General features: G+C 35.6%; 1 protein-coding gene across 1 annotated transcript in view; it reads left to right on the forward strand.

Moving 5' to 3' along the window:
* LOC103608713 (diphthine--ammonia ligase-like) overlaps nucleotides 1–22,139 on the forward strand; it is a 39,774-nt gene extending 17,635 nt beyond the window's left edge. The window contains exons 3-4 of the mRNA XM_008593118.1: nucleotides 4,982–5,175; nucleotides 21,933–22,139. Coding sequence (XP_008591340.1) covers nucleotides 4,982–5,175; nucleotides 21,933–22,118 — 380 coding nt within the window. The 3' untranslated portion in view covers nucleotides 22,119–22,139. The remainder of the gene's footprint in view (nucleotides 1–4,981; nucleotides 5,176–21,932) is intronic.
* The last annotated feature ends 1,411 nt before the right edge of the window (nucleotides 22,140–23,550 follow it).

The following is a 23,550-nucleotide window of genomic DNA, read 5'->3' on the forward strand; positions in this document are numbered from 1 at the left end:
TATATATATATATGTATATATATATATATATGTATCTATAAATACATATATGATATAATATAATTTCCCTCTCTGGCGTTTATATCTTGTCCTTAGTTTTTCTACATGAGTTATTATACTTATCTTATTATACTTACCTTGTGTGAAATCATTAATGTATAATCTTCTATGTGCTCATGGTTCATCAGGAGGGTGGTTAAATGACAAGCAAAGCATGTCTTTAAATTATACCACTCAGTAGAATGAAGACATTTATTTAGAGTATTGTTAGTGAGAAAAAATTCAATAGTCTATAGAATATAATGAAGTTAAAAAGCTAGATAAAATCAGCTGAAACGATAGTAATTGTAGAAGAGAATAGATGGCTGTGGGTGGGTAGATGAAGAGGGGTTAGCTTATCTTGATTTAAGGTCAGCAGGGAGTTGGAGATTATTGATGATTCATTGAGTGACTTGTTTCCCCTCCAAACATGTTGTAATAGGAAACTTAATGAGGAAGACTGGTAGAAATGATGATGCCAATGTAGAACAAAGTTGGTTAGAGAAAATTCATGCTACTGAGTTTTCAATGGGTATTCTGGAAAGGGATTTATTTCCATCAGTGGGGATAATGTGAACTTGTCATAAAATTCATAAAACCATCTTTTTCAGTTTGTAGTAGGAACTTCTGTAGCATGTTAATTGAGGTATTTCAGGCAACGGTGGAGCCTTTGGTTTTATTTGATCTCTCACTATTGCTGCTATGTAGCTTCCATTAATAAAAGTTATGTTGTAGTTAGGACTAAATGGAGCCTTAAAGGAAAATTATCTTCTAGGTTTTTGAAGCCAGTAGAGTGTTCTAATTATTATGTTAACATCAGGATATTTCTTGCTAAGAAGCTCACATTTCTTTGAAAAAATTGATTTGATTGTATCAATATGCTTTAAAACTAACAGTCTGTGTCTTCTGAGCAGGGAATTTAATCCATTTACATTTAGGGTTGTTACTGAAAGGTTTTGTCTTACTCCTGGTATATATCATCAATTTTCATTCAGATGTTTTAAACTTCTTTTCTTTCTTTTCCTTTTATTGTTTGTCTTTGGTGTTTATTGATTTTTGTAGGTGGGAACATACAGTTTCTTTCTTTCTTTTTTGCATTTTTGTTCTACCAGTGAGTTTTCTTCTTTCTTTTGTATTCATGGTAATGATTATCATTTTTTGGATTCCAGATGTAGGATTCCCTTGAGGATTTCTTGTAGGGCTGGTATTGTGCTGGTGAATGATGGAGTTTGAATGTATTGTCTTCCCAGAACTCATGTGGAAATCTGATCCCTAATATGGCAGTATTGGGAGGTGTTTGAGTCAAGGTGGCAGATCCTTCATGAATGGATAATGTTCTCCCTGAGAGGTGGGGTTAATGAGTGAGTTCTTGCTTTATCAGTTCCTGCTAGAGCTGGTTGTTTAAAAGACCCTGGCACTTCCCCCTCCCCTTTCTTCCTCTCACCATGTGATCTGCTTGTACCCACCGGCTGCCTGCTGCTTTCTGCTATGAGTAGAAGCAGCCTGAGACCCATGCCAGATGCAGCTGTCCCAGAATTGTAAGCCAAATAAACCTCCGTTCTTTATAAATTACCCTATTTCAGGTATTCTGTTATAGCAACACAAGATGGACTAATACAGTGAACTTCTGTAGTTTTTGTTTGTCTGGGAAATACACTATTTCTCCTTCATTTCTGAAGGATAGCCTTGCTGGGTATAGTATTCTTGGCTGGCAGATTTTTTCTTTTAGTATTTCGTATATATCATCCTATTCTCTTTTGGCCTGTTGAGTTTCTGTTGAGAAGTGGGCTGTTAGTCTGATGGGGGCTCCCTTATAGGTGAGTTGATGCTTTTCTCTTGCTGTTTTTTGATTCTCTCTTTGTCCTTGAGTTTTGTCAGTTTGACTATAATGTGTCTTGGAGAGGACCTTTTTGATTTGAATCATGTCTCTTCCTATACCGGGAATTTTTCCACTATTATTTTGTTAAATATATTCTCAATGCCTTTTCCTTTCTCCTCACCTTCAGGAACATGCATGATTCTGATGTTTGTGCAGTTAAGGTTGTCTGCTTCTCTCTCAGATTTTCTTAATTTTTAAAAATTGTTTTTGTGGGGGCCGACCCGGTGGCACACTGGATGGTGCGCCGCTTGGGAAGCGCGGCGGCGCTCCCGCTCAAGGGTTCGGATCCCACATACAGACCGGTTCCCGCTCACTGGCTGAGCGAGGCGTGGGAGCGACACCGAGGGTTGCAATCCCGTTGCCGGTCCCCGGTTCGGTACGGGGGCAACACTGAGGGTTGCGATCCGTTGCCGGACACGGAAAAAGACAAAAGACAAAAAAAAAAAAAATTGTTTTTGTGGGTTTTTTTTTTTTTTCTTTTTTTTTTGTTGGTTTGCGTGAGTTATTTCAAAGAGACTGTCTTCAGGACCAGCAGTTCTTTCTTCTGCTTGCTGTAGCCTGCTTCTTAAACTCTCCTTTGTATTTTTTTATTTTATTGAATGACTCCTTTAGATCCATGAGTTCTGCTACATTTTTTTTCCTAAGTATTAATCTCTTTGTTTATATCCTCCTTCATATCCTGAATAGTTTAGCTCAGATCATTGTATTGTTTGTATCTTCTTGTATCTCATTGATTTTTATGAAGATTTTTACTCAGAATTCCTTTTCAGTCATTTCAAGGCTTTCTTGCTCTATGGGGTTTGGTACTTGAGCATTGTTGTATTCCTTTGGTGGACTCATATTTTCTTTTTTCTGTATTGCCAGTATCTCTACATTGATGTCTAGTCATCTGGTAGAGCAGTCGCTTCTTTTATTACTCTTCTTCCCTGGACTCTGCTGATGACTCTACTGTGTCAGAACCATTGAGTGGTTGATGATCTGTTTGCATAGCAGCAGTAGCTACTGCAGCTGCTATTATGGTAGCAGGCTGCCCTTGTGGCAGTGGCAGCTGTGGTGATGGCATTGGTGGGCTGCCCACGTGGCAGCATTGGCTCTAACAACAGTGAGCTGCTTGCATGATGAAGTTGGCTGCCTGGTGGTACCAGTGGTGGCAGCAATGCAGCAGTGGTGGTTGCAGAGCCGTCTGCTTGGTTATGATGTCCACAGTGGCAGCCTGCACAGCTATAGTGCCCACAGTGGCAGTGGGGTTACCTTGTGGTGGTGGCAGTGATGTCAGTGGCTGTAACTGCCTCCCTGGTGTCCACAGTGTCCTTGCCAGCAGTGGGGTTACCTTGTGAGGGTGGAAATGGTGCCGGTTGTTTCAACTGCCTCCCTCACATCCGCAGTGTCTTTGGTGCTCTTCATGGTGATAGCAGAGTTTCCTCATGGGGGTGGCAAGGGCACCGGCAGCTGTAACTGCTTCCCTCACATTTGCAGTGTTCTTGACAGTGTCCTTGCTGGCAGCAGGGTTATTTTGTGGTGGTGGCAGCTGTCTCCCTGTGTTTGTAGTGTCCTTGGCAGCAGTGGGGTTACCTTGTGGAGGCGGCAGCAGCGCTGATAGCTGCAGTGCCACTGCCTCCCTCATGTCTGCAATGTCCTTGGTGGCAATGAGGTTACCTCTCTCACGTTTGCAGTCCTTGGCGGCAGCAGCGCTAATTCATGGTGATGGCAATGGCAGCAGTGGTTGCAGCTGCCTCCTTCAAGTCTGTGGAGTCCATGGCTGCAGTGGCTGGCAACCCACAGGACTGCTTCTCTGTGGCGAGTTGCTCTACAATGCATGATGGTTCTGGGACCAGACAATGGCCTGGCAACAGTGGTGGCACTGGCGATGGGCCCTTTTCAATCTCTTTTTTTTTTAACTTAATATCATTTTATGAATATTTTCCATGTCATTAAATGATATTCTGCAGTAGAACTTCTGATATTTCTTCTTTAGAATATGAATACCCCATGAAATGTAAGTGATCTGCGGATAGATAAATTTGAGAATTAGTTTATACTCTCTTCCCTTGTCGGAATACCTGGAAACATATTAACCAAGGAAGAATTGCAGCTAAGACACCTATTTATCATCATTTATTCCCACATTTTATAAATTTATTTGATGTGGAATCCTTTTTTCATCCCATACCTATTAATATCTTTTGGAATTTGTATTCTGTAGAACACACTTTAGGAAATGCTCTTCTTCAAAATTATATAATGGCTGCATAGTATTTCATTGTCTGAATATACTATAATTTTTAATTTATTATAATGTGATGAATATCTTTATAAATAATCTATGTGTATATTCATGATTCTTTTTCTAAAAAGTAAAGTTACAAGATCAAAACGTCTACTCCAGTATATTTCTAAGTTCATTTATACCACCAAAAGGTCTGATGTGTCTCATCTATTTTGAATATTTTACCCATATTGATATTTGTGACATCTTTTGACAAGCAGTGATTGTGTTACTGATTACATTTTTATACTGTTTTTATATATATTTGTAAACAATATCGAGTATACATATGTTTGTATGTTTTGTTTTACATATGTTTATATGTTTTGTTGGAATACAAAACATACCAGGAGCGTCTAAATTTTTTTAACAATTTATTTATCACTTATTAACTAAGTAGATATTTAATTATGAAAGGTTTTTCCTAAACGTCTAAATCACTTTGTAAATAACCTTGAATGATTTGAAAAAACAGTTATGTAATAAAATCTGCAATTGCATAAACTAATCAAAATGTATTGGATTCATTACTCTTCTCTTTAAATGTTGTATATAGTTTTAAAAACTTATGTACAATTTTAATTAGCTATAGAGATGATTAGAGCTGATATGAACTAGATGCAATTACAGACAAATGTGCAATTCTTATATTTTATTTCATTACATAAATGTAGAGACATATATACAGTAAGTTTTTTAAGTTCTGTGTTGACTAGTCAGTAAAACGTAGACGGGCATTTAAATCCACTTTCTATTTCATTCTGTTTTACTAATTATTTCCATTTTAATTATTGCAGTGGGGTCTGATGAACTGGATAGCTACATGTATCAGACAGTGGGTCATCATGCCATTGACTTGTATGCAGAAGCGATGGCTCTTCCCCTCTATCGCCGAACCATAAGAGGAAGGAGCTTGGATATAGGACAAGTGTATACCAAATGTGAAGGTGATGAGGTTGAAGATCTCTATGAGCTTTTGAAACTTGTTAAGGTATGCAGAGTGACCAATTACATTTATTGAATTTAGTATGTAATTTAGTAAGTTACATTTGCTGAATTATTTAGTAATAAATAATTTACAACTGTTAGTAGTACAATTATTCTTTAAAAGATGTTTTGTCTTTTTTGGTCAGGAAAAAACCCAAAACTGTTAGTAGTTAGCCTTTACATTGAATGATATTTAAAAATAAGACTTTTGATATAGTTTGGCATCTAGGATTGCCAAAAAATGTTTAATTAAGTTTTCTTTTCCTTAGGATATTGGAACTGTGATGGCCATTCAATCATTTTTAACAAATACTTTTTGAATCCCTACTATATGCTTGGCACACAGTGCTAGGCACTAGGCATAGGCCAGTGAATAAATCAGACAAAGGCCTGTTCTGATGGAGCTTACTTTCTAGTGAAAAGGGGCTGATAATAAACAAATAAACAACATGCTTGATGTGAAAAGTACTATGAGGAGGAATGGAAGAGAGTCAAAGTGATAGCAGATGATGTCAGGTGGCGACTGTGGGGGTGGTGTTATGTGCAGTGGTCAAGTAAGATCTTCCTGATAAGGTGAAGATTAAGTAGACCTAAAGAAAGTGAGAGACTAAGCTTTGCTTAAATCTGGTGGGAGCGGTATGAATTAAATTCTTGTCACTGTGTATAAGAGTTTGGCAGCCATCGTATACTCATTGTTAATTTCTCTAGACACAAAATTTAGGAGAGAAAGTGGAGGACTCATCTCTAATAGGTATTACACTCAGTAGATGTTAATTAATGGAGATAATTTTATATTGAGCAATTATCTTTTTGTTCTTATTGGAACAAACTATGTGAATACAATTCAGTATTCTTCCTAAATATGAGTTTTTATCCAATCAACTATAGTCAATTATTATAAGGAATATCTGATGAAACAGGTAATTTAAGCCAATATTTCTTGTATATCTTAACATTTTTTCACAAAGGAAAGGAAGATTTCTGTGTCTTCTTCTACCAAGGGGCATTACATTTCATTTTCTCACTATTCAGAGAGGTTTAGCCTTTTCAGAAGTTATGTCATGAACATGTATCTGAAAATTTTCTAGTCTCAAATAACTACTTCAGTGCTATACTTTCAGTTTGATAGTGATCAAAGCTTAATTTCAGTTAAGGATTTTGATTTGAAAAATATATGAAACACTTAAATTCTTCAAAAGTTTGCTTGATTAAAATAGTTCTTATTTTGTATGTCTGAACATTTTCGTTTTTATATGAAAAGGAAACTGATGGAGAAAACATTTAAGAGTAGTTCCATAATTTACATTTTAGTTATGGATAGCATAATAAGTACTTTTCAAAGGAAACAACAGGGAGTTGGTTTCTTCCCTCTGGGAAGATAAATGCTAGTAACAACCATTTTGATTATCAAACAAGAGGGAAGGCATAAAAGAATTTTGCTTTTAATGGTTTTCCCTCCATAAGGGTGCAGTTAGGAACACTTGACAGCATTCACTTTGAGTTGTGAAATACTGAGTGCAAATCCTGTGTTTTCAAAATTTTTTTTTGCAGGTTACAAAGAAACAGGACATTAAATTATTATTTTTTTTTGTCTTTGGCGGCTGGCTGGTACAGCAAACTGAACCCTTGGCCTTGGTGTTACAAGGCCGTACTGTAAGTTTTTATTATAAATCAGTGTTACAAAATCGTGGGACTCACACTAGAAGTAATTAATTTGCTTAAAAATCATAAACTTGTTAATTTTAGAGAAGCTCTGTGATAATAACAACCCTCCAAGAAAGGGAAAGGAAGTAAATTACTAATCAATTTAATTAAAAATTAGGCAGATTAGTAGTGATTAAGAAGAAATTTCCTTTTCAATTCATGCTGTCTTTGAAGAAATGGATGCCTTGCCATTACCTTTATAGTAACTGTCAGTTATGACATAATTTAATGCTAATGTTAAATCTTGACAACTTCTGCTTTGGAAATTGGTACATGATAATTATAACTATAGTCGAAAGAAATTTTATCAATGTGTCTGGAACTAAATAGTTTCCTCTTTTCCTGTGTAGAAATATTAATTTTACTATAGGATCTTTTAAGGGCATAAATATCAGAAATATATTGCTTTTATGGAAGAGATTATATAACTAGGCTTTATAGTTAAATCCATTTATGAAACACTGGTGCAAAGATTCCAATAGAGGTTTTACATATTCTAATAAATAATTGATTCATTGTGGAAATAAACAAATGTAGAAAAGCTATCATTTTTCAACTTAGTCTTGTTTTAAGAAAAGGGTAGAACCATACTTTTTAATGCTTTGAGTGTTAATCGAGTATTGAAAGCATTTAGATTTACTTTCATTCTAAACATTTATTTATAGCAGGTTGCAGTTTTGTGACTTTGTCTTTTTTGTTTTTGTAGCTCTTTCCCCCCAAAATATTAGAAGTGATTTTTGAGTTGGAGATGTTCCTTTTTGCAAAGAGTTCAATTTACTAATGCTGAAAAGTAGGAAACACTTGGAAGAATTTACAGAGTTATAGTTTTCCTAATTTTGTAGAAGTCATGGAAACTAATAGAAATATAATAAGCCATGTTTATGTCTTGCAGATTACCAGGTGACTATGACAACTAGAGATATATATCTCAAGCTGTTTGCAAAATATCTGGTTTTCATGTGCCTAATCTTTCTTTCATTCTTTAGAATTTCTTTAATATTGGAATATAACTTCAGTTCTCATCAAGTTTAATTTGGCATATAGACAACCTGTATTATTTCCCGAAAATATAATAATTTTTAAATTCTGGGTGTGTTTTCTTTTCAAGTCCCATAAGCAATGTAATTGTTACTGAAAGATGCATGTAAGCACCATATCTCTAGAGAAAATATATGTAAGGATCAACTTTTTTTTTCCCTCTCTACTGGGTTGGAGCTACTTCTTATTGGATCTGATGTCTTCCTCTTCCTTGGTTTATTCTTTCATTTAAATGGAATCCATCTTTAAGAAACTGCCTTAGAGAGGGTACTTTCAATCTTTACGTTTTGAAAATGTTCCTATTCTGCTCTCACATTTTCCCTTATACATTGGTTGAATTTAAAATTTTAGGGCGAAAGTCATTTTTTCTCACATCATGGAAAGCTTTGCGGTCCTCAGGACTTTTGCTGATGATGGTGTCATTTTTGTTCCTTTCTAGGTGACTTGTTTTTCCTCTCTGTTAGCTTTTATGATTGTGTCTTTGTGCTTGGTGTACTGAAATGTCACAATAATGCTATATTAAACATTGAAAGTTGCTTCTCCTGCATTCTTTTCACAACTCTCAATCTGACTTCTTTCTCTCATTGATGTTTCAGGGATAGGCATGTAATCCAGGTGAAAGCCAGTCACCTTCTTCTGGCCATAGTAATTAAACCAGGGATGGTTTCATTAACCTATGTTGGTTCTAATAAAATGAAACCTAGTATGATGGATGGTTGGCAGCAGGAGATAAGCTCTTTCTCCATCTATACAGACAGGTATGTGGATTTGAGACCTAGAACTGCTATAGCCTTTTTTTTTGGAGGGAAGAAAACTTGATGTCAAATCTGACACATAAAAAATGGCAGAGTAAGGGGCCGGCCCGGTGGCGCACTGCTACAGTGCGCCGCTTGGGAGTGTGGTGGCGCTCCCGCCGAGGGTTCGGATCCCACATACAGACCGGTTCCCGCTCACTGGCTGAGCGAGGGGCGGGCGCAGCACCGAGGGTTGCGATCCCGTTGCCAGTCCCGGTCTGGTACGGGCGCGACACTGAGGGTTGTGGTCCGTTGCCGGACACGAAAAAAGACAAAAAGGAAAAAAAAAATGGCAGAGTAAATAGAATTGCAGTGTAAGGATGACTCTGGGACATCCTCTTCCACTATTTATTTAATAATTTGCTCCTTTTGATTTTCTCTGGTCCCTTTTCCCGGTATTCTCCACTAGTCAGATATTAGGCCTTCTAGATTGATTCTTCATATCTCTTGTCTTTTCTCACATATTATCCATCTCTATGTCTTTTTGTTGTACATTCCGTGCAATTTCCTTTTAAATTTCCCTATGTTATGGTTGATTTTTTTTTTTAATTTTAGCAATCGTATTTTCAATAGCCAAGAACTTTTCTAGTACATTGATTGTTCCTTTTTTGTCACAACGTGTTATAGATGCAGCATCCCTACATACCTCTTAAAATACAAATAAGAGATTTTAAACATTATCTTTTGTTCTCTGAAATATTACTGTTTTCTTTAGGGGTGCTTTTTCCTATGTTTTCTTCTCCCATGTTGTAGGCTTTTCTCAAATGTCTGGGTTGCCTGTTCATATCTAAGAATAAGGCAAGCGGAAAGCTGCCTGTGAACACCTTTGACTTTAGAGTTTTTCCAGCCTCACATCTTACGTCTGTCACACCTGGAGTTCAGGATAGTGTGGCCTAGTTTGGTTAATTTCTTGGCTTTGTTCTCTTCCACACAAACAGTAGATTATGGCTTCCTCTGCTGATTTGTCAGCTGTCATTCCTTTTTTATCTGCTTTCTGACTCAAGAAATTAATTGAAATCTTTTTTCCATTGGTGGCTTCCTCCTGTTCTCATTTTTGCAGAATCTTACCTTTGCTTTCATTTTAATGGAATTTGTTGATCCAGAAATCTGTGTTAATTTTATTCTAATGGAATATATTTAATATTCTTCCCTAAATTGACTATTTAATTTTAGTCTTCCTCTTTTAATTTTTGGTAGTTTTCTCCTCTCATGTTCTTTTTCCCATTAGGCATCTTATCTTGGTATTAACCATAAATTCTTTAATAAATATTTATATTTTAATTTGAATACAACAATAAATGAATAATTTCCTTTTTTCTATTCTTTTTTAAATGGCATATTTCCTTTTGAAAGAATGGTTCTTTGTAAATAAATGTTTAGTTTTTTGAAAAAATTAGATTTTAATTGAATATTTTTAGAAAACATTAATTGCCTCTTTATTTTCTTTATATTCCTTAGAATTATTTTGATTACAAGAGACAGAAAGTCATATTCAAGCTAGTTTAAATAAAAGAGAATTTACTTTTATTTATTTATTTATTTTTGACAAGAAGTTGGGATTTTATTTTAGTTACAAAGGTAAACATTATACAAATTTAAAAAGACCTGACTTAAGATGTTGAAAGCTCGTTTTGGCTGCTTTACGAGGAAGGGGGCAAGAAAGGAGAAAGCAGGGAGGCCAGATAAAAGTCTATTCTAATAGTCCAGGAGAGAGATGTTGATGATTTGAACTAGGATTATAGAAATGGAAATCAAGAAAAATGGTCAGATTTGGTATATATTTTTGAGGTTGTGCTGACAGGAATTACTCATGGATTGGACATGGAGTGTAAGGAAAGGAAGTTTTGGTTTGTACAGCTAGAAGGATAGCTGTATCACTTACTGAGATGGAGAAGACTTGGAGGTGGTAGTGAGGTTTGGGTGTCGTGGGTGGATCAGTAATTATGTTTGGGAAATGTTAAATTTGAGATATCTATTATATATCTCATTAGAGACAACAAGAAGGCAGTTGGAGCTCAGGGGAGAGAGGTGGGTGCACTGTAGATGGCAATTTGCCAATAATCAGATGGCACCTGTAGAATTGGATAAGATGGGCTCTATCAGTTTGCTAGGGCTACCGTAAGAAAGTCCCACAGGCTGGATGGCTTAAACAGAAATTTACTTTTTCACAATTTTAGAGGCTACACTTCTGAGGTCAAGGCATTGGCAGGGTAAATTTCTTCTGAGGCCTTTCTCCCTGGCTCATAGATGGCCATCTTCTCCCTCTGTGTCTGTTTATGTTCTAATCTCCTCAAAAAGAAAATTTATTGACAATAATTTAAAGGCAAGTTTAGCTTCAAGTAAGCTAGATATAGGACACAAATTATATAATCAAAGACTGGGGTTTTTTTGTTTTGTTTTTGTTTCCCTTTCTTGCCTCTACTTTCTGTTGACTCTAATCTTATTCAGGAACCTTGCAGTTAAGGGATGGCTACCAGTGACATTCTTCTTGGTTTGAATCTAGAAGGAAAAGCTCCATTCTTCTCAAATAGCTCAAAGGAAAATCCAGCTATGTTTCATTGTCATAACTATGTTTCATTGGCCTGACTTGTATTGTCCTGAGCCAGTTGTTGTTGGAAAAATATGATTTCATTTGATTGGCCAGGCCTACATCATGTGCCCATTCCTGGAGTGAGAGATGGAGTCATAATTACTGATTTACTGATTTACATAATTACATAATTTACATGATTACTGACCAGATTTACTAGGAGTGAGGGAAGGGTGGACCTTCAAATATAAATCAGGCTGTTGCTGGTAAAAGAGTGAACTGTGTGGCAAGGGGACAAAGAATAACATGTTTTCTGAAAATTAATGGGTTCTAATTGCTTACAAACTTGGGAACCATCCTGGATGATTCTTTCGCTAATTCCCTCCCTCTGTCCCTTTTTCTTTTCCTCCCTTCTTTCTTCCCTTCATTTCTTCCTTCCTTCCTCTCTCCCTTCCTTCTTATCTTCTTTCAAAAACAGTTGGCTATTGGGGTCACAGCAATGAGCTTAGAGTCTAGTACCTTCATATTCAGTTGCTCATGATTTCTTGACCTTTATATCCTATAGGCATGGTAAACTGAACAAGTTCAAAACTTATTTATTATCATCCTACATAAACTTATTTCCTGTATTTTCTTAGTTAAAAGCATCATCGTTTACTCCGTCAGACCTAAGTCAAGACCTGGGCCTTGCTATTAGACTTCTGCTTTTTCTCAGCCCCTTTCCCCACCCCCTTTTCCTTAACCACTGCCATTGTATGTCTGGAACCTGTTCATAATATTTCTATGACTCCTAAAATCTGATACTTTGACCTCATTCTCACCATTACTGGTTTTTCATCTGTCCTGTGTAAGAGTTTCCTAACCAGTCAGTTTGCCTTTAGTATTGCCTTATGCTCTATCCAGCCCTTCTACCAGATCATTGTCAGTCTATATGTATACATGCATAAATTTATATTAAGATATAGTTCAAACACATTAGCCTGGCACGGAAAGCACTTTAGGAAAAGGCCCTTGCAAACCAACTAGTCTGATCCTCCCATTCTCGTACAAGCTTCTAAGATCAAGTTATAATAAACCAAGTTTCCAGGAGATTGCTTTTCATGTCTGAGTCTTTGTGCTCTTCTGTACCCTCATCTCTTTGTTCTCCTGAAGAACCTCTTCTCACCTCATGCCTTTTGTGACATCTGCCCTAACTTACCTTCTTCCTTTCCCTTCCATGGCAGCTTGTCTCTTCCTCTGTTGTGGTTCTACTGTGGTGCATCACTAGGATTGTTTATGTGGCTGTCTCTCCTGCTAAATTGTGAGACTCTCAAAGACATGCTCAGTGACATTCATTTTTGAATTTCTTGTGCCTAGCAGAATTCCTGGCATGTGGAGGTTCTTAAAATAAAGGATTGTTGGACAAATTAGTTTAGTCTAAAGTTCATCAAATTATTTCTTATCTAATAATTTAATGCAGGGGAGCCACAACATTGTTACAATGTACGATGTAAAACCATCGAGATAAATTTATTTTGTCTTTGTTTTTCCATTTAGAATCTTAAACGGAATGGGCATCATAGTGAAAGTTTTCAGAGTAAGATATCCTATCAGATTTGGCAGTGTAACCTCTCTAACTGTACCAAGAATAATTTCCAGATGCAGACTATTTTATAAAAATGCTGAACAAATACTTTTTCAAATGATCTTTGGTATCTGTATTTTAGAAAACCTGCTTATGGTGGAAAATTACTTTGTGAATCGGTTTTCGCTTCAGATATTGGGGGAAAAAACCCTAGATCATTGAGTAGCTCTCAGACAAGTCAAAAGAGTTTGGAGATCTTGGGGTTAAAAACCCTAGATCATTTGTGTGACTCTGAGGCAAATTCAGAGGGTTAGCATGGCCTAAGATTTTCAGGGAGGACCCAGACACAGTGCTAATTAAACAGTCACATAGCCCTGTACAGATTGCTGCTGGCTCTTCAGCACTGCACAGCTTGCCTCAAGCCCTGTCAGTTTCCAAGATTTTGGACATTAAACCTGGCCCCTTGGCACAAGAAATGCTTGTCTCATATTGATTCCGGACTCCAAGCAGGAAGAGTTGGCATTGGAACAGACCAGTGTCATTTTTGCTCCCAGGTGCAGCTTTATTGAGATTGTGCCATGTCTGGCCCTTTCAAATGATAAAGTCAAGCATGCATGAAGAAGTACATGATGAAAGGTCTGTCTGGAAATAAAATGTTAGACTGTACTTGTCAATTATTATAGTTTCTAAACTATCAAGTGTTCAGAGTTTTTATCTATAGATTACCCCGAAAGCCTAGAAAACATGACTCCCTCATTTTGGCAAAACTATCATCCTGTCTCCTAAACCTTGGACTTTCTCCACTTGGTATCAATGATTGTGTGTGTGTATTGCACATACACACATATACTCTTTCTTTTTATCTTTCTCCTGATTCATTGCCTTTCTATAAATTCACCAATTTACTTACTTTCATATCCTGTATTTCTTTCTTCTATGAACTGTGGATTTCTTCCTATCATTTACTCTGTATATTTTGAAGTGTGTTGGATATGTTTGACTTCTCTTTCAAATGTCTTTCTTTATGCTTTTCAACCTCTGGTATCGGTGTCCCATTGACTTGTTTTCTTTTTTTCTGACTATGCTACCATTTATTTTCAAAAAAAAATTTTTGTAGATGTTTACTTTGGAGTTCTGTTGTCTGAGATGCTGGATGTATGTTTCTGTCCTATAGTCCTTTACTTCATTTTTAGACCTGTTGTTTGTTTTGTTTTTGCTATATTATCTATTAAATGGCTGAGAACACAGTACTAAGATTGATAAGTATAAACTGCTTTATTCCCTTACTTCCTTACATATTTTTGGAGCACAAGACTTTATTGGTGGTCGTATAACAATATGATGATCACGAATGGATCTTTTTATATAGGTTTTACTTTTTAAATTCGGTATGCCCTCAATCAGAAAATTCATAGTGCTGAAGTCATAAAATAGTCATACAAAGCATTATCAATAAATATTTAGAGGTTTTTTTTCTTTTTTTGGTAAGGGGCTTGCTCTGTGACATGATGAATGAGAAAATATTGAGTGAATGAAAAGGATATCTTAGTGGACCTTGACTTTTCCTGTGATTTTAAGCTATGTTACTATCATTTAGAGACTTATCTTATGTCTTTCATTCAGCAAATAACTCAATGCTTATAATGTACCAGTACTGGAAACTGGAAAGTAAAAAAGTGTATGAGACATAGTCTGGTCTTACAGACTCTGAGGAGATAAGACACATACACAGAGAAACTAATACAGGTACAGTTGCCATTAGTGTGTGCAATTTAAGGGTTATCGGGATTCAGAAGAGAAAAAAATCTCCTGTGTTGGGGGATCAAGAGAGGCCTTATGAGGGAAATTCCATTTGATATCCTTGAAGGATGTTTGATTTTGACAGAGGCAGGCATGGGAGAATGACTAAGAGAATGTTGCAAAATTAAGGGCAGAGCTTAGCCAAAGTCGTGGAAGCAAGAAATTGTGAGATATATTAGGGAAATAAAGAGTGGTTCAATTTGACTAGAGTTTTGAGTTTGAGGAGTAGTGGAAAATAAGTCTGTAAAGATTGAAAACAAAAAAGAAGAGTTTCTTAAATTTTAGGTCAAGGATTGTTCAGGTAATGGAAAGACTCTAAGACAGTGTTTTTGCAAACTCAATTTAATGGGTCACAACCATTTTTTTTTGTAAATGAAAGAGACTAGAATAAAATAGAAAATATCAAAGTGCATTGTACATAGTAAAATAAATTATCATTTTGTGTAATGTATTGTGGGTGTGTTTGTATATATACACATATGTGTGTGCTAGGCTGTTTCATTATTTATATTTCTTACTGTTATATAAGTTCTTTTGGTCAAACAAGTTTGAAAGCCACTATCCTGAAGGATTTGCAGAGGGATGATATAGAACTGTTGGGTTGGAAGATAACTTCAAGGTGATCAGGTTGAACCACTAATAATGCAGGAAATGGATTAGAGAAGTGCAACTCTGTAGATGAATTCAGATTGAAAACTAAGATACTAAACTAGCTGAAAGGTTATGAGAATCTAATCTGGAGGAATAACAATGGGAAAGATGAAGAGGAGATAATGAGGGATTGATAGGGCTTGATGATGGTATTTATATAAATAGTGACAAGAAGTCTGTATAAGGTACCTTATAAATTGATGGTTTCGTGGCTAATTTATACAGCTTTCATGGGGAAATATTGATAATCAAAGTGAATTATGATAGCTTTATATTACAAATATTGTTATCCTAAATTTACAGCATCTTATCTTTGTTGTCTCTTTAGTGTGGTACTGGATGGTAAAGAAGATGCTTCATATCAATCTGAATTCATTTAATCAAGGTTAACTCATAATAAATTTTGGTCTTGACAGTCCTTTTTATTGAACATTTAACATTTTCTTCATAGAGTTATATGAAGCAAATATCAGCTAAAATATTTTATCTTTCTTTTTAAAAAGCACCTAAAGATTCACAAAAAGAATCAAAATGTATGATTTTAATGTATTTTAACATCATATTAATCCATGTAGGTAAGATTCAGATTATTATTATAATTGCACAAAAATTATTTACTGGTAAATCAAGCAAAACATAAAGTCTTAATAGATTCTGTATCCTTTTGGGCATCATATAAGATTGAACCTGGCTTTAGGCCTGTAAATTAACTGACCCCTTGTGTTCTACTTAGGGGCTTTCTCCAGTTTCTCACCCTCTTTGATTTGTCCTGCAATCTCCTGCAAGGTTAGTCTTCTTAAAGGGTAGATCTAATCAAACTTCTCTCTTCATCAAAAATTTTCATTGCTTACCACTGATCTGTTAGGTGCTCTGCAATATGACTTCAACTTACCTTTCATCTTTTCTGATTCCCCTACATTGAACTTATGTTCCACCTAAACTAGATTATTGTCAGAACTCATTCTTCCCCACATAGTCCTTGTCTTTCCTGTATAATGCTGTGTTTTAGTCAAGAATAACGTACTCCCCAAATCCTTCTTTCCCATGGCATCTCTTTCTTGATGTTTTCTTTGATTCACCCCCATTGAATGGATTAATCTTCCTTCCTTGAACCTTCATATCACACTGTAGCTCTCTTATAGTACTAAATCTACCTCGATACACAAAGCTACTGGTTTTTAAAGATTGTAAGTAACTTGAGGGGTAGGGATTGTATTTCATTCTTTTTTATTTTTTATGGGACTCCATGCAACTCCTGGACTATAACAGGCATTACATTGAACTCTGCTCCTCTGGAGTTCAGTAATTTCATCTGTAAAATAATAGCTAATATCTTTTGTCTTATTTATCTGTTTTGAGAACAAATGAGAACATGTATGAGAGCCTATGTACGTTTCTAGAAAGAAAGATACTGTGTAAATTAGTATTTTTTTTTTTTTTCTTAGCTTGTCAACTTCATGTCAGTCTCTGGTCTTCCTTCTCTTTTATTCCCTAGCTTCCAAAATAATTCAGTAAAGTTATGTCTTTTTTTTTTTTTTTTTTTTTTTTTTTTTTTAACGCACAGAGTTCCATTAGTATATTGATATTAAGTTGTGGCTGCAAGTGGCATTGAGATGAGTGTAATTCTTCTTGACTTTATTAGTGAGTTAATGCAGAGAAGGAAAAGAATGGTAATTGTTCAGATTGTGAAAGAGGTTTTAATGGGGGCAAATTTATATTATAAATTGGATTGAATTTATTCTTCCTCATTTGTTGCCTATAATTTTTGGCCCTCTTTAGTCTTTTTTTTAGACTCTTCCAGACAGATAATTAAGTCTTCCAAGAGACATGTGGATTTAATATTTCCTATCTAGTTTCCTATATGAGTAAACAGAGGCATGGGCCATATCAAAAAGAGATAAAGAGGTGAAACCAAAGATGACAAAGTTTCTAACTTAATAGATGTTTTCTTTTCATTTAGATTTATTTTGGCATGTTCTTTTAGGATTTAACTCTGTGCTTATCTTTAAAATCTAAGCAGTGTATTTTCTATTAAATCATTTGTAAAAAGCCTCAAGCAAGGACTTCCACTTGAAAGCTAGATGAACTGAGTTTGGAGAATTTAGACTTTTTAAAGAGTATATGAAGAATTAAGAGATTTAAAAAATGGCTCTTTGAATGTCCAGAGGCAGTAGAATGGGGGCTATTGTGTATGCTTCTTTGTGAAAGCAATTACTTCCCAACACCAGCAGAATTATACAATATTATTTGTAGCATTTACAGTGCTGGGCCATGTAGTCACTTTGTGTACTTGCACACAGTTGGTGCTCAGTGAGCAGTTGTTAAATTAAATTTACTGAACAAAGTTAAGCCTTGACAAAATTCAGCTAATATTGATCCTCATAGATATCTATAAAAATACACTGACAAATCAGAAGAGTCAGAAACTCTTTACTGACATTTATTTCTTTTTCTCGTGAAGAATTCTCTGCTGTCTACTATAGTTTTGGGTTCTAGAGCCATTGAAATGGCCTGTGGTCTATTTTAAGACCAGTTTCCTTGTGGACTCTTTCCTAGGTAGTAATTTTGCCATGAGGTGGGATGGGTAGGGAGAATCATCATCATTTGATAAATCACCCATGGTCTTCCCTTTTGAGCCTTTCATAATTTTGCTCCTTTAAACATTTTTATTGGTCTTATAGCCATTTTTGTAACTTCTTTTTTTTTTTTGAGACCGGCCGCACCGCGCTCAGCCAGTGAGCGCTGTGAGCGCACTGGTCATCCCTATATAGGATCCGAACCCGCGGCGGGAGCGCTGCCCAGCTCCCAGCGCTGCACTCTCCCGAGTGCGCCACCGGCTCGGCCCTTTTGTAACTTCTTTTTTTTTTTTGAGACCGGCCGCACCGCGCTCAGCCAGTGAGCGCTGTGAGCGCACTGGTCATCCCTATATAGGATCCGAACCCGCGGCGGGAGCGCTGCCAAGCTCCCAGCGCTGCACTTTCCCGAGTGCGCCACCGGCTCGGCCCTTTTGTAACTTCTTTTACCCTCATTCAAGTTCTTCTGATTTTGAGAGGTCATATAACCTGAACTTGATCACAGAAATCTAATAAGGATCAGGCTAGTAAACTCTAGTGTAGCATAATGTGATACTTTAAGACAGGATTTCTTAATTGTGAAGGAAAGGTGGTCTTGAACTTTTTGAAATTATATGCAAATTTTTGTGTATGTAAATTTTTCTGGGGAGAGGTTCAAATTTTTTATCGTAGTCTCACAGTGGTCTTTTCTTTTCAAAAGTTTACTGCTGTTTTAACCATCAGTCTCAGAAAGCTTTATAGCCTGGGAGTATTCATGACTACTCAAGGTAGTAATTATTTGTCCTCCAAGTTTGTAGCACATGCTATGCTATGTACTATGAGATTAGAGAGGTCTTCTGGGACTTCCAAAAGTGGAGAGTCACATGGAGGTAGCACCTGATAGCAGATGAAAATGGAGTGCTTCTCTGAAGAAAGATACTAAGGTCTTGGCTGGCCAGCTAGCTCAGTTGGTTAGAACATGGTCCTGATAATGCTGAGGTCTGGGATTCGATGCCTGTGCTGGCCAAAAATAAATAAATAAATAAATAAAATCTTAAAGAGAAGAGATTGTAGTTGACATGTTAAAATTTCAGGTAAGAAGTGATGGGGACCCTAGAAGGGGCAACAGGCTTGGAGACCTGGCTGGTTCTAAGTATGCCTTTGGATTTTATGTTGAAAGAGAGAAGGATAGTGATCCAAAAGGCATTGCTCCTGATTTCTTCAAATATAGCTTTCTTTTTTTGAATTTCTATTGCATTTAGTTACTTTTGTGGATACTTATTATATTTGCCTTGCATATATGATACATCCTCTTTGTTAGTTTATAACCTCTTGAAGGCAGAGACTGTGTGTTTTTCAACTTTTGATACTCTTCAGTGTTCATAATGGTACGTTTTCCATAAGAGGTTTCAAAAATTTTTGTTGTATATTTGCTCTAGAGATATTGAGGATTTTCATCATATCACATAGACAATTTTCTGGTGATATCCAAGGGTGAAATTTCTCCCAGGACTTAGTATTTGTAATAGATTTTGCCTTTTATGACTATTGCACAGTTTTTATTGTATAAGCACTGCAAATCATGCAACTCATTTTAGTTTCCTTTTGTATTGTTAGAAAACCCAGAGCCATGTGATTTTTTTCAATTATTTTTGTCTTATTGTAATTATAATTATAATTGCTACTTATGTTGCACTGTCTTCCAGGCACTGTTATAAGCTCTTTACATGTATATTCTGATTTATTCTTATGTCAACCCTTGTTTATTATCCCTGTTTTGTATGTAAATAAACTGAGATACAGAGAGGTTAAGTAATTTCTCCAGGGTTACACCACTAGAAAATGGTAGAACGTGTACTTTTAAACACTACATTCTGCTGCCTCCCAGCATTGCATTTGTGTTAATTCATATAGATGTTACTGTATAACAACACATATATAGTATGTATATAAACCAATAAGGCATGAGTAGATTTACAGAGAGTCAGAGGGGCAGGGGTATGGTTTGATAAGTAGGCTTGGGTTTATTAAATCATGGATCAAAGTGATCTGTTTTAGATCTCATTTTAGAACTCTCGGTATAATTTTAGGTCATTGCTACTGAAAGTGTGGTGTTGGGGTTAGTCTGATGCTGGTCCATGAAGTGTTTGTTATTGGTCCAAGATAAGCTATGTACAGAAATTGAAAATAAGCATTTAGAAAATTTTGTAGTAATTTGGAAGAGTAATTTTATATCTGTTGAATCTAATAATAAAAATTTAGCCTTGTATTTTGTACCTCTTAAAAATTTTATTCTTCTTATAATTCATTTTTATTGTATTTTACAAAAGTATCTTTGAATGTTTGGAATTTTTTTAAAAAGTGCTCCTTAATTGGCCCTTAAAACAGTTTGAGAAGCACTGTTCTAGGAAACAGCTTTGCAGGTTTTTAAACTATGGTTTGTTTGAAGAAAAAAACAAAAAAACATGGTCTGTAGTTTGAAATTACATTCTAATCTAAACCTGTTTCTGAAGATGTATTAGGGATTAGTATGTTTGGCTACTTGGTCAGTTTCTTGGTTCTGTCGGAAGAGGCCCTAAATTGAATTGATTTGGGCAGGGGGCCATTTTTCATTTTTTTTCTTATACTTCTCAAGAATGGTGCATTTTAACTAAGTCCTTGATTAAGATAATAGCATGAGGAACTTGTCTACGATTATCCATAGTTATAGCCTCTTTCTTTGATTTATCAAAATAACTATAAAACTATTCAGATTTCTTAAATATGTCCAGATTGTTCCCTGGAATAACAGAGAAGACAACAACAATAAAACTTTGCTGATGATGCCATCTTAGAACCATAGGTTTTTCCATTTATGGAAAGCAAAGGTAGCTTCAGAGAGAGAATATTTACAATCTCAGTTCAGTTTTTAATTTTTTTTTTCTTTTTGGGTGGGGTGGGAAATCTTCTTCTAAAATATAATATGTTGTAAAATAGGCTAATGTAGAGTTACCAACCCTAAGAGGGTTTTTGAATGTCTGTACAATTACCATCTTCTCTAAAATAATCTTGTACTGGTGAGATTAGCATTTGATGGTGTATCATTTAATGGGCAATCTCTCAGTATTTTTTGGATGTTTAAAAGCATGCCTCCAAATAGAGATATGGGCTAAGGATCTGAATGGGCATCTGAGAAAGAAATTCAAGTGACCAAAAAATGTGCAACCTCAACTAACTAAAAAATGCAAGCTATCACCATGGCAGGAATAAGAAATGATGTTGGCTTTTGGTGAAATAGGTACCCTTAAATGCTACCAGCAGACCTATAAATTGGTTTAGCCTTTCTGGAGGGTCATTTGGCAGAACTCATCGGACAGGAAAAATACATTCCCTCTTTACCAAGCAATTCCACTTTGGAGAATGTATACTAAGGAAATAGTTAAACATATATGTGAAGATTTAGAGATGATTGGCAATCTAAATTTTGATGCTGTATGGCATCAAAATTGAACTTGCAGAAATACATTTGTATATATTTTTAAGAGAAGAAAATAGATTACCAAATACTCTGTGTAGTGTAATAACAGTTTTGGAAAATGCGTTTGTGTAAATATATCCGTAGAAAAATATCTGAAGGATATATTTTAAGTTTGTAGGTAGTGTTAAGAGTGTATAATTTTTGAACATTTGAATTTTTGGATATTTTCCTCTAATGAGCATGTATTCTTTTGAAGCTTCTTCGTTGAAGATTTGGCCTTTATTTTAAAATGCACAGAATAGTATAGGGGGAAAGGAAAACTGATAATCAACAGGATGTCGGCCATTCCCCAGGTCCTTTCTAAAAGTTCATGAGGAGCCTGTTTTTCTTTCAGAGCTGGTTCTTGAAAGCTATGTTTGAAAGATTTTATTTTTTTAATTTTTAAAAAATTTTTGTGGTGGCAAATGCCTATCGTTTCCAAACAAGAAAGCCAATGAATGTCTCAGTTAGGTGTGTGGAATTATTTTCATTCACTTGCAGTCCTGTTGTGTTAATACGGAATATGCAGAGACAGTCTGACTGGTGGTGAAAGATGGTAAGTCAGCCTCAGGGCTTTTCCTGGTCAGTCCTAAACCTCTGATTGCCACTTTTTCCTAATTTCCCATTTCCAGGGCATCACTAGAGTGACCTTGCTTGCTGAATATGATGCTCTGAATCTCCAAGATTTTCACATGCATTTTGAAATGGGCAGCCAGGCGATTGTTTACAGGACTCCAAATGAACTGTGCACTCACAGCAAGTTTGATAAACACACATTTCCTCCTTTTATCAGTGAGATTGCAGAATGTGAAGTATGAGTTTCCAGTTTTACTCATTCCCCTCAACCCTTTTCCTGTTTAAAAACTTAGACATACTAATTGGATGCCGATCTGTCCCTGTTTTTCATTCTGCTTACTGGTAGTTGACGGCTTATCCCAATACTTAACCTAGGCAAGTTTTGGCAAACCTTCAAAAATAAACTTTCCATGTATTCAACTTAAAGGAGATTCATCCCAAGGAATGTAATGTGAGCACTAATTAACAGTAATAACTGCTAATCACTTGCTTTTTATGCTCCTTTAGGAGCACTGCTATTATCCAATGTAGTTAAGTAAAATGCTTGTATGTGAATCAAAAATGCTACATCCTTTTAGCAGCTATTGCTCACAATCAAGCTTTGCATAAATTAGAGTTAACTAAAATTGATTTTAATATGCCACACTTCTACAATAGTAAACTAAAATATCCAGTTAATTATCTGGAACATTAAAAAGATAATACCTGATTTTTTTGTGTGCAATCATCCTTGTGGTAGATGGAAAACAATATTGCAAATAAATTTTCTCAATTCACAACACATTCTCTCAGATTTCTTTGAAATTGCATGTGACTCTTCATAGTCACAGCAGCACTTTGATTATGTCGTAAGCATTTATTTTTACCAGATCAATGAAAAGCAATAGGCTTGAGTTTAATTTTTGTGAATCTGTGTATTTTCTTTCTAGAGGATCTTACATGTTCTTTAAACTATAGAGTCCAGTTATGTACATTTGGTTCTTAGGATTGTACATTCAACATTCATTAAAAAGGGTTGTTTTATTATGTTTACTTTATTGTTAGACCATTATAAAAGCTTTCTGTTTATTTACATGCATTCAACATACCTACAAACTGTCTTGCCTCAGGAGGAAACTAAGCAAAACTCATAAATTAATAATTTAGGGGAGCAATACTTAGAGTCAGTACTTGCCACTTTAGCAGTGCTTTACTTTTGAGTTTTATTGGCTGAAAATAACTTGTTAAAACAGGACTTTTGGAATAAAATGAAAGACACATACCATCTAAAGCCCTTGCTCCTCTTTTTGATTTATGAGTATGTTGACATATTATTGAAGAATTTTTAACACTTTCACAGTTCTGCACTTTGATTTCAGAGAAGGTGTTAATCTCTCTGGAAGTTTGAGAGTGACAAAATGAGTTGTGAGTTTTTCTGGGAAATTTGGGATTCTTTATTAGAAGCCTAAGTTTTATGATGGTACCTGTATTAATGTCGATTTATCCAACATGTGATGTGGTGGTATGATTAAATGTGCATCAATGGAGTATCTTCCTTTCTCATTTTACATGTTGTCTTTAGTTGGTTTGGTCATGATGTTGCAGTTCTGATAGCTAATGTTTAGAGGCTCAGCAATTCAGGACATTATTTTTAAATTAGCAAAATAAAATAATTTAATTTCCCTTTCACTTTTT

This window comes from Galeopterus variegatus, unplaced genomic scaffold, assembly GCF_000696425.1.
Source record: "Galeopterus variegatus unplaced genomic scaffold, G_variegatus-3.0.2 Scaffold8734, whole genome shotgun sequence".
NCBI lineage: Eukaryota > Metazoa > Chordata > Mammalia > Dermoptera > Cynocephalidae > Galeopterus > Galeopterus variegatus.